At 34.3% G+C, this 12,273-nt stretch overlaps 2 protein-coding genes across 3 annotated transcripts; both read right to left on the reverse strand.

Moving 5' to 3' along the window:
• Positions 1 to 189: 189 nt before the first annotated feature.
• On the reverse strand, positions 190 to 5,698 carry LOC112521892 (histidine protein methyltransferase 1 homolog). 2 transcript variants are annotated; one of them, XM_025130892.1, is made up of 8 exons: positions 5,544 to 5,698; positions 4,415 to 4,590; positions 4,243 to 4,305; positions 3,587 to 3,644; positions 3,322 to 3,422; positions 2,997 to 3,041; positions 1,593 to 2,060; positions 190 to 716 (listed from the first exon to the last, which is right to left on the reverse strand). In XM_025130892.1, exons 2-8 carry the CDS (start codon positions 4,544 to 4,546, stop codon positions 546 to 548), a joined length of 1,038 nt encoding a protein of 345 aa, XP_024986660.1. In that variant the 5' UTR covers positions 4,547 to 4,590; positions 5,544 to 5,698; the 3' UTR covers positions 190 to 545. The 2 variants fall into 2 exon arrangements, with proteins under 2 accessions (XP_024986660.1, XP_024986661.1); XM_025130893.1 differs by having other exon boundaries at positions 4,415 to 4,606; positions 5,544 to 5,670.
• Positions 5,699 to 7,056: 1,358 nt separating this feature from the next.
• Positions 7,057 to 8,787, reverse strand: LOC112520900 (suppressor protein SRP40-like). The gene is made up of 2 exons (XM_025129525.1): positions 8,610 to 8,787; positions 7,057 to 8,540 (listed from the first exon to the last, which is right to left on the reverse strand). The coding sequence occupies exons 1-2, from the start codon at positions 8,785 to 8,787 to the stop codon at positions 7,057 to 7,059; spliced, it is 1,662 nt and encodes a 553-aa protein (XP_024985293.1).
• Between the last annotated feature and the right edge of the window lie 3,486 nt (positions 8,788 to 12,273).

Here is a 12,273-nt window from a genome sequence, read left to right on the forward strand (position 1 = left end):
TCTTTGCACATATGAGTAAAGGATTCTTTTTCCTTCTTTTCTTTTTTCCAAATATCAGTCTTTATGCAAATGCATAAAACATCTGCATAAAGACCGGCTAATTTAGAAACGAGACTCTGAAAAGTGGCTAAAAAGTGAATTTGATTGATGATCGACTATTTCGGTCAAAAATTCCCTAAACAATGCAATGAAAAGCCTCACAACAAGGTTCAACAACCCAATATCAAATTCATATTATTATAACATACACAAACCTTTGAATAAATGAACACAAAAAAACAACTATAGAATCACTAAGGTCTTCTTCACATATACAGCTTAATAAATGAATATTAAATCTTAAATAATACCTGAGAATCTGAGGGGTGTATTGTTCAACAACGAACCGTAGTTAGCAGCGTAGCGTCGTATATCTGTCACTGTAATCAATCGTACAAGCAAAATGCCCTACGTATGCAGATATACCGAAGGGGTTAAGGCTGATATAATTAGTAATAATATTATTACTCGTGATTTCTGTCGACATTTTGGAGGTCGTATTTTTTTCATTTGTGGAAGAATTTCCAGAATTCTCGGTCCGTCATTTCTTTAATTAAATGGGTCCCGAATACGCCCTCCTCGTCTACCAAGCTCCTCAGTTGTTTTGCAGCACTGTTGAACCCGACATAATGTTTTTTTGTGGCAACGAACAAGACTCCGTAAGGAGGCTTCAAGCACTGATGAAGAAGATAACAGGAAAAAAAAATCAAGACCCAACAAATATGGTTTTCCATCAAGTCCTGTATGGATGAAGTTGTTTGTGTGGATTAATTTGTCTGTATAGATTGGAAAAGTTTTTGTTTGGGAGACGTTTTTTCATAGATGAAAGAAGCGTGTTTTTTTAATGGGATAGGCAGGTTTGGAAGAAAAAAAAAACTTGCCATTCTGCATAAAGCTCCTCCTTAGAAGCTTACTGAATAAGCCACTTTCTATATCATTAAGCCACTACCAAAAAGTCATGTATAGCTGACTAAATAAGCTGCAAGTCCCATTAAGCTACAAACAGGGTCTTAGAAGCCTATATCACTAAGGAGAAGTTCGAATTGAACCATAAATACTTTAAGAACCTCGAAACCAACTATTTCATGTATTATTTAAAACGAATAACCCTGAATAATCATTGATACCATGCATTTTCATCATGAATATCGTGTATTTTATTTATGAATAATTTTCATCATGAATTTCTATCACAATTTCCATCCAGAATAATGCATGAATAGTTGGTTCTCATGTTCCCAAAATATTTATAATTCTTATTTGAACCTGCTCCTATATCACTAGCAACAATAGAAGAGAAAACCCCATCTACCAATTGAAATGTATGATCACAAAAACCGTTAAAGATGTGACACGAAGAATGATTCAGAGAAACATAACATATGGACTAACTAACCACACCAAACGAGCCCAGTATATCACACCCGGAAGTGGGGTTCCGAGGGGGGGGGGGCAGATGTATGCAAACCTGGCCTCTACCCTTAAAGAATAGAGCACCAAACATACGAACTACATAGTGCAGTTTCCAATTTCATAGGCAAAGAACAACTAACCTTTTTAATTAAAGCATACAGCTTTTTTAAGGACGTTGCTGAATATGGAATATCGGTCATCAGAATAACGTCATATCCTCCTTCAACTTGATCTGATTCACTAGCCCTCTCCCACACCCTGCTTCCGGAAAGTTTCCTTGATCGTCTGGAGGAGGTTTCTTGTCCGATGATGCTACCATCTTGACTACTACATCCATCCATGAAATCTTCCTCAGAGAAACTGAGGTTCGTTGCTTTTGGCAATTCTAAATCATTCTCTACAACAGATAAGACAGTAGCAAGTTCTTCCCACTCTCCAGCGTAAAAGTGAACCATAGGAGAAATAGTTTGCCTTGAAGGAGTAAGGGAACTTTCAGGCTGTCGACTCTCTCTGTCCCGAGCCTGCTGAAGATTGGCCAGGACATTCGGGATAGTTGTGCGTCTTACATTTTCAGCATTTAAATCTTGAAAGTGAACTACTGAAGCTCCCTGTGATGTGGAATAGAACGAGCTTAAAATTAGAACTCTCATATCATATCATAGCTTAACAGGCGTTTCTCATTGAAGATCATAATATGTTTAAGAACTCGTCCATCTTTTGTGTTTTTCTGCGAACTAATACCATTATATAACAACCAAGTGTCACAAAGTTTTAATTTTGGTCACTGAACTCTTTTCTTATACACATTTAATCACTAATGTCCGAATGTGTCACAATGTTGTAAATTTTCTGACTTGTAACCGGTGTAATTGATGAGAGGTTGCTCAGGTGGATAACAAGTTTCAGGGCTAATATCATTAAATAGCAACCAAGTTTTACATATATTTCAATTTGGTCACTAAAATCTTTTTTGTACACATTTAGTCAATAAAGTTTGAAATTTCTGCGGTGATTCATCCAAACAGGACTGTTTTTCTTTTGTCTGTGGCGGATCAGCAACCATTGCCGCCGTCAACGAGGAGGTCGGGGTCGTGGGAGTCTAACTGGGGAAAAGATGAAATTTTGCAGGTGAAGAGGATGGTGGCAGGTGTTTTATGGCTGTTTAGGGGAAAGGGGAAGGGTGCCGGTGCAGATGGAGTGGCAGGACAGCAGTGCAAGGGGGAGGGGAAGTGCGCTGAGAAAGGGGGCATGTGCAGAAGAGGGGGGAAGGGTGCTGGTAGGGTGAATCACCAGTACCCGCAGGGGGGGGGGATTATACTTGATTCAGAATTTAGTTCCTAAGTGGGTAAAAAGAATCAGGGACAATATGTGTAACCCTAAGCTCTTATAAGCAGGTTAACCTAAAAATTTCACAGTAACGAGGCACAACTTCAAACTTAAATGACTAAATGTATACAAATTTACCATTCACGTCCTTGTAAGAATAAATGCAAGTAGCTAAGAAAAATAAGGAATTGAAAAATATAAAAGCATGACTGATGTACCTTCAGACAAGCAAAGATCCCCGGAAGCCCATAGCCGCAGCTAAGCTGGAAAAACATAAATAAATAAATAAAAGATACTGAATTTCCATATGCAGAGTAGCATTCAGGAATAGCTTGTGCAAAGGCCTCAATATCACAGGGTAATCAGAATGTTAATTTTTTACGGTATAGGGTAGCTTTGATCTGATCTAAAAGAACTAGAACCATCTGCTCTATATTATTGAGTGTATTCAACATTCAATACTAATGCCACATAAACATGCCATACACGTATAAAGTGCAAAATCAAACCACAAAATGCATTTTAAGTACAAACCAAGAATACCTCAAGCACTCTTTTGCCTCTAAAACTTAGTTGTCCATCGCGAATCTCATGCTTAAGGAGGTTCACGAGATCAAATGAGCTATCCCATGATTTGAGAGATCCTGCACAATTATCAATTCTAGTTCTAATAAAATCGATGATGTCATACACACACACATATATACTATGACCATTCACTTCCAAACATCAACAACTGTTAGACACTGCACTGATGCAGAATCGAGCACATTTTTAGCATTTAAGAGTATTGCAAGATTAAGCTTACCATCAGCTTTCGATGGCATCAGTTCTGAACCTATCAAATCTGAGACGCTGAATCTTCCCTGCAATAGATACAAGGAGACCTATTAAATCAAATGTTCTAAATGTTGGAGTTTACGACATAGGCAAGGTTGTGTGATGCACAACCCACAATGGTCAATGAATCCACCAGAAATGTTTAGTATACAAATGCATCAAACCATATTCAAGCTAACTCCCAATCACAATAACGAGTCTAAACCATAAACTAGTTAGATGATTATATTGCATTGCCTACTAGATAAAACTTCGGACAAAAAAGTACAGATGTACTACCGAACTCCAAGATATGAAGCTCTAAGGTAAAGAATAACAATTAATTGAAGTATGATATCTTTGAACAAAGTTAAAAGCCAAAGAGCACATGCGACAACAATCTGTGTGACCTTATTCTTCTTTCTGGACAGATATGTAATTGTATAGTCAGTTTAATTGACCAGAAGAAAAAATCGATACACATACAAGAACCTTGCACTTTGTGTGATGCTATGGCTGTCCATAGAGTTCAACCCTGAGAGCAACCATGACCATTGAAAGCCCAAGGAAAAAACAATCAAATCACATAAAGTGAATGACCAATTAGTAGATACCATCAGATGATCAGATAGGGACATGACGCACCTTCAAGATATTTACTCCTTGCAAATCTATGCTGTCTCCAGCATACGTGTATGGGTTTTCCATCTGCACAGATAAGAATAGCATCAACAGGCACTCATATACAGGAAGTTATGTCAAAAGATAAACTTTAACCCCAAAGGCCAAGTTGTCTCCTTCAGATTATAGAAAATACCTTAGAAGGTAAGATTTCAACAGCTGGTGAAGACAAATGCATCTCCCTATCAGATGCAGAAGAAACACTTTGACCTACCCGGTCGTGTGCAAAACCAGGCAAGCATTGTGAAATCAATGATGGTGCACGCATTATAGCCAGATACTAGAAGATATGAATTCTTTCAGAAGAAAATTCTGTAATTGCCAGAACCTAATATCAGAACATTCCATGTAGTGAAAAAAGAATATGCCATAGGTATGAGCAATTTAACATACATACACCAGAGAAAAATACACAAGGGTCTTTCTGTTTGACCATTAGATGAGGAGAAAAACATACAGGGCAGGCCTAAAGATGGGAGGGAAAATAAAATCTTAAAACTAAAAAAGAAAACTAAATACAAGTGAAGTATTACCAAAGAAAATTATGATGTTGGATGTATGATAGCATTCTTAGCACTCCAACAACACTAATCCTTACCATATTTATCCCCCACCTTGCTCAAAGCAAAGAATACAATAATGGCTAGACAATCATCCTTGACAAGCTGTGGTCTATGGCCATCACATGAGAGCAAATTCAATAAATTGAGCTTGCGTGTGAAAACTACCCCACAGAAATGAAACATTCGATCGTTAACACACATAGTCATGCAGACTCGACCAACTTCGCTAATCATTTATTCCTCCTAATTCAGAGCATCTTATCCACAACTTTTTAAAGCAATAGGAAACAAAGCACGCATAACAAAAAGAAGTCTTGAACTAGCTAATAAACAACAATTACCACCAAAACTCCGATCCAACCATTACCAACCAGTAAATTTATACTTAATGCATTCTTTAACAACAATCTAAACAAAAGTTACTAGATCGATTTCAGATAACAAAAACAAGTCAGGTTTCATAAAGCTAAAACAAAAAACAAAAAACAAAAAACAAAAAACAAAAACAACTTGGATTGGATTTGGATCAAGCCACCATAACACCATGTCAAATCCATAACTAATCGCCTATCTAGATTCGATTAATTTCAACTACTGATTACTTAAACTGGCAATCAGAGCCATAATTCTGTCTAGACCTCATACCAAAAACTCAAACAAAATTCAAAACAAAAACCAACAAAATCATTGAAATTAACATACCAGAACAAACAACAACGAACTGAATCACGAGGCACCGATGCAAACTCAAGATGAATTGAAGGAAGTGTTGAAGAAATTATGATCAAAATCAAAGAATTTGGAGAAGTATAAATGATGGTTTGAGAAAATGTAGGGTTTTGAATTTGGGGATATTTTCAAAGTCAAAAGAAAATACCAAAAATCAAAGAAGCTTCTTCGGACTACTGGTGAGCCTGAGAGTTTGATACGTAAATTGTTAAATGACGGTTGTGTCCTTGGAGTCAACGCGCTCAGGGGTTTGGCATGGCGGTAGATATGTGAAAATGAGAGGGTAAAATGGAAAATTGTGTTTTTGGTAGGAAACGGTGAGCCAACGTGTAGAACGGGGAGTCCGTCGCTTTTTGTCGACGTTTCCCACTAAATATTCGCACCTTTCCCTCCCTAACCAGATTATCTATGGGTCCCGCATTAAAATATTAATCTTTATTTTAATAGTAAATTACGTTTTTTTTTTCCGGTAACGACCGTTTGATAGTTGTTGAATAATTTGGTGCAAAATGATTAAAAAGCTTTTATGGTATAGTGTAAAATAAAATATAATTATTTGGTAATTGTTTACAATAAAATTAGGATGCTGAATGGTTAAGAAAAACATATGATACAAAATTATTCAGAGAGTTTTAGAACATTTAAAATATTACCACTTATATTTTATATATCCATCAATATGGGATATACAAACTCAACCACAATTCAAGAAATTAAAAATACTCATTAAGATATCATCTCATTATTTGTAGGTTTTATTTTCGTATAAAGATTACGTTTTTTCATCTATCTAAGACTTGAAAAATGGTGCTTTTTATCCCTACGATTTATAAATTACAGTTTTTATCCCTATAAATTATAATTCATTGTTATTTTTGTTTATTATAATTTGTAATTTATTTTTGTTTTACTTCCTGTAGGTTACAATTCTTTACTATTTTGGTCCCCTCTATTTAAAAATAAGAATTAATCCGTTGATGAAAATAACAATGGATTGCAAACCATAATGAATTAATGATTAAAGTCACAATTTCTAAATCATATGGACGAAAATCATAATTTACTCTTAGGATATGTTTGTTTTATCAAAATTATCTCTTAATATTTATGAAGTTTGATTCGTTCAAACGTTTGGGTATTAAGAGCGTTTGTTTCATTTTTAAAATAAGAACTTAAAAGTTCTAAATGTTCTCTGAAATTTTAAGTGTTAAACGTATCCCTTAATACCTCTTAACCCCAATCCCTTTTCTATCAAATGATTCATATTTTGGGGCCGGAAAGATTTGTTAAAAAGAAAACAATATATAGATGGTAAAATTCTGTTATTATCATTGACACACAATACATGGTTCTTCTAGAACTAAAAAATACATGTTTTTGGACCAAAATTTAAATGAAAAACACCATCTTACTCACAAATATACATAACAACATAACTGAAAAACACCACAAGTAACATAAACATGAAAACGACTCACTTTAAATCTCAACAACAGAGAATTGAGAAGCCATCTTTGTTGAATTTGGATTCAATGCCTTCGTGCCCATCAAATTCCCTTAGTCCCAATACATCTTCGACGCCTTGTACGCTTAATTTCTCTACTAATAAAAGATCTTCCAATATTATTTTATGCTTACCGGCCGGTTTTCGGATCGAAATTTTGATTTCCGAGGTGTCCTCTTCATTGCCAACGCCTGCGGTTTTTGTGATTTCCGAGGTGTCAACTTCGTTTGAGTTGGTGCTAAACTCGAGCCTTCTGCTGCAACTTTTTTCTGAATTTGTGTTTCCATTGCGAACTCGGAGTTTGAAAGTGTCTGGAGAGGTGTTTGGTGATTTACCAACTTTGTAAATGTCTTTTCGTGGAGACATAACGAAGAAATCCCATTTTGTATCTGAATCCCACTCGGATAGATAACTGGATGGCCAAAAAACCGGTGTTTTAGTCCTCGTGTCGTCAATAGTCATGACTTCTGACGCATCATCGGAGCTGGAAGATGAAAATAGCGACTGTTTGTTACTGGTATCAATAACCGAAGATGCAGAAAGCTGAAGATTTTTCGTGCTAGTTTTGGTGGATTTTCGCAATCGTGGGGGCATGCTTCTCGATTTCTTATTGTCATCGATGCCATTTGTTTGTTTCAGATTCAAATTAGCCGAGGATTTTGAGCGTCTGCCAAATACGAGCTTACCTTTGCAGCTTTTTTCTGAATTCAGTTCTCCATTGGGGACTCTCGGGGTTAGAGAACGATGAACGCTTTTTGGTGAATCACCGGCTTTGTGAATGTTCTTACGAGGGGACATAATAAAGAAATCGGATTTAGTTTCAGAACTCCAATCAGATTCCCAATCAGATGGCCAAAAGAGTGGTTTATCGATACCAATTTCTTCCAAATCCACGACTTCTGATGAGTAATCAGAGCTAGAAGATGAAGAAAATATCGAGTGGTCATCACTGCTATCAGTAACCGATGAAACACTGGATATAGAAAGTTGATAACTTTTAGTAACAGGAGTATGCAATTCAGATTGGGAATACGCCAGCTTGGATTCTGACCTTTTATCTGAAGTCCATTTGGAGAGTGAGAAACAGAATTTGTTAAGTTCAGTAGAATCCTTAACAGAAGACTGACCGTAAGACGATTCTGCATCTTCATCAGAAGATGATGTGGAGAAGGTGTCTTGTGACTCATTCTTAATTGAGGTCACCAGCCATGAAATCACTTCCTCCTCCAAATTCTCCTGAAAAACCTCATCTTCTTCTGCAGCTTTTCTTTGATCAAGAACTAAAGATGCTTCTTCAATAGGATTCACTCTGGAACCGTCAAAGAATGTAGCTTCGGTACTTAAAAGTGCAGCAGACCTTGATGATGGTGTTGATAATAAAGAAATGAACCATGCATCTATCTTAAGATCCATGGAACCAAATAAACCATTATCTTGAAAACAAGATGTTGGAGATGATGCACCATCTGAAGATAACCACATACAGTTATCATGATCAAGCAATTCTGCCTTTCTCAAAGTATCAGCAAACTCACCATCTTCTTCCTTGGAAGTCATAAATCGGGGTCTACAAACAGGACCCATCTCATGAATACGCCTTTTGTAGGATTCTCTGCGCCTGTCATTTGATCCTGATTTGAGAAGTTCGGTTTTATGAAAATTCAGGCCATCCGCTTCTTCTCGCGAAATAACGCATCTTTCTTTGGGCACCATGATGAGGAATCCTGTGATTTAAACCACTGTTACATTGGGCTATCCATAGTAAACCAAATAACGAACAAAAGTTCAAAATACCAGAAGAAAAAAATTATCAAATAAATAAGAAATTATTGAGAAATTAAATCAGAATTAAGTAAATTTAATTGCTAAGTCACAAAGTTCAAAATACTTTACAATTTCAAGAAGACTGAATTTTGGCAGCGTCATTGACTAACAAGAATAACTGCCGATTCAACCAAAAAAAACTTGAGGAAATACAATAAGAAAAGTCAAAAAGAAGCTTCCAACATCTGGTCAAATTATGTCCTGTTATATATTGAATTGCAGTGGTTTTTTAAACTAAACCTAGTTCAAAGAACTGCAAATCCAGATAGAATTGCAGTAAAGCTACTGTTAGGCACATCTTTAGAAGCTTTGTGGCCCATTCACATGAGAAACTTTTTCCCAAACACCTGCTTTTACGCTATTACAACAGTTTTAGTCAAAAAAATGGGAGAACAATATTGGTTAAAATGGAACGAGAAGCTGGTCTGAACTAATTTTCCAAAAAGCCTGCCGTTTTCAGCTACTTTTGTAATATATACAAATCTAATTCTCAAAAGTTCCCATTCGTTCCACTAATTGTTCAAAATTTAATAAAATTCTAAGACTGGCATCAATTGGAAGACAAAACTACAGATCGGTAATCAACTAATCATATCAAACACATGCTTTAACGCAATCACAACAGTTCAAATAAAAAGAGGAAAAAAAATTGTTCTAAAGGAACGAGAAGCTCATCTGAACGACCTTACCAGTTACTGTTGTTTAAGCTACTTCTGCAAAATACAGATTTTAATTCCCGAACATTTTCCGATTCGCGCTATTGATTGTTAAAAAATGTACTAAACTAGCCGTACTGACGTCAATTTCAAAAACGAAAACCGCAGGACGGTAATCATATCAAAAATCACATCGTATCTTTGATTTCTAAAGAAGATACTGGAAATCACGATTTGTATGTGCACATTTAAACAAAAAAATATTTTATTATTGATCTCGCATCTTAACTCTCTATAACAGATTCCTGCAAATTTTCTTCGAATCAACTTGATTCTAATTCTAAACTAAACGATCTAAAGCAACTGCAAATATAATGGATTGAATTGAATGTAAACTTCTTCATACCTTGTAGTGAGATGTGAAGGTGCTATCATGGAAACGAGCTCTTCAGAAGAAGAACCGCCATGAATACAGGCATCACCATTGTTGTCGAATTCCCGCTTTGACAATACGAACGGTGGAAGACGATGGCACCACCTTTGCTTCTTTTATTGTCCTTTTTGAACTTTACCCCTATTTGTCGGGCACTCAGTAAATCGTGTCTAACCAATTCAAATATCATGTACTATTGGGCCTTCCTTGTGGGCCAGTTGCCGGCCCATAAACTAACCCAAAATTAATTTCAGACGATATTAATCGAGATATTTATCGAATCAGATATTTATTAGAATAGATAAACGGTTAATATTGATTTGTATGGTTTCTACTAATGACCATATTTTTAAATGAAACCACCTCTATACGTGTATATATATGTGGTCTTCATTTGAGATCCTTACAATTTATGAGATCTGTGAGATACACTTTAGTCCACAAATTACGTGTAATTAAGGGCTCATATAGAAACATTGTAATTTTGGTCACTTTAAACAAATAATTTATATATATACATATATATATATATATATATATATATATACTAGAAGGGTACTCGCACAATGCAGCGAGATACATCTCGATTTTAATGTTTCATTTTTTTTGTCGGTCGATGTTAAAAAAAATTGATATTAGTACCAAAATGACTTTAAATTTTTTTTTTTTTTTTTTGTGTATTTCTTTAATTCATTTTTTTTGTTTTAATAATATAATTTTTTATAAAGATAATAATTAAGTATTTTGTTAGAATTCAATAATTATCTTAATTACATTTTATATTTAAAATGAAATGTTTATCATCTATTTGATTATGTTTATATGTAATTAGTTACACGAATTCAAACATTAAGCTTTAATAAGTTGTACTTATACAAAATTTACTTGTAATTTTGATTTTTAAGTAATATGCATCAATAAACAGTTCTTCAAAAGTAAAAAATGGTTTTTAAAAGTTTTTGTAAAAGGTTATATATATATATATAGAGAGAGAGAGAGAGAGAGAGAGATACACAAGGAAAATTTCAAACGAGAACACTTTTATTTTACGAGAACGCGATAACACCCTTTTACTATAGACATTAGACAATCACATGTGATACTATTATTCCCCATCACATGTGATATTAAATCAGAGATGCAGACAATTTTCGATGCGATCTTGGTTGCGGGCCCCTCACAAGTCACAAGTATTATCATATATGATAAGGTGGTTGTTGAATAAAAATATAATCTGTAATAAATTCTTTATGATTTAAAAAAAAAAAAGTCAAAATCTCAGTACAAAAGATTTTCTATTTTAAAGATTTTTAAAATTAATTATTTATTAAAATATTATATAACTATTTTACTTGATACATTTTTTAAAAAACTTTATATAATATAATAATAAGTAAATATCATTGGTGTAATAAATAAAAGATCATTTCTTTCTTTTCAAATAAGATTTACGGGTGTTAGGGATTGCTTATTTGAAACAACTTATGTTTTTTTTATAAAAGTCCTTATCAATTTATTATAAATTAGAATAATTTAACTTTTTTTTAAAACTTCTTAGTACCGGTTTGACACCGGTATAAATTGTTTATCAAAACACTCAAAAAGTGTTTATTACCAGTGTCACATCGGAATAAGTTAATAAGTTATTTTTATAATCAACCCCTAACACCCCTTTAAAGAAATCTTTGAACTTGAAGTTTTTTCTTTTCTTTTATCTGAAATCTAAGGGGGCGTTTGGTTCGTAGAATGGAATTCGATGGAATTGGAATTCATCAAAGGAATTTGACTTTGAGGGAATGAAATGTAATTTGATGGAATTTGACCTTGTCATGTGATTGAGTTTGGTTGCATGAAATTGAAATGGAATTCTTAACGGAATTAGAATTTTTTTTTGTTTGGTTCACGGAATTCAACTTTGGAATCGGAATTAAATATCAACAAATGACCTTTTATGATTTTTTTTGTCATTTAAAAAAAAATTAAAATTACCATTAAACCAAATTACATTATTAATATCAGATAAAATTTGAAATTGTTCAATTATATTAATAATATCTGAAATTGTTCACTACAAAATACTAAGATCCAATAACATCTGAAACTATTAACTACATACCTTATTTCCAAAACTCAAATTCAAGTTGTCAAATCATAACCAAAATCAACCTTCCAACACAAACCTCACCCACTCCTCTCGCTCCCTTTCTTCCAAACTCCAAAAAATTAACACGTTATCAGGCTCGCTTGTTATCTTCTTTACTGCTATGAACCTCTCCACTCTAGAAA

Source organism: Cynara cardunculus, assembly GCF_001531365.2.
Source record: "Cynara cardunculus var. scolymus isolate 2C chromosome LG 11, CcrdV1, whole genome shotgun sequence".
Lineage (NCBI taxonomy): Eukaryota > Viridiplantae > Streptophyta > Magnoliopsida > Asterales > Asteraceae > Cynara > Cynara cardunculus.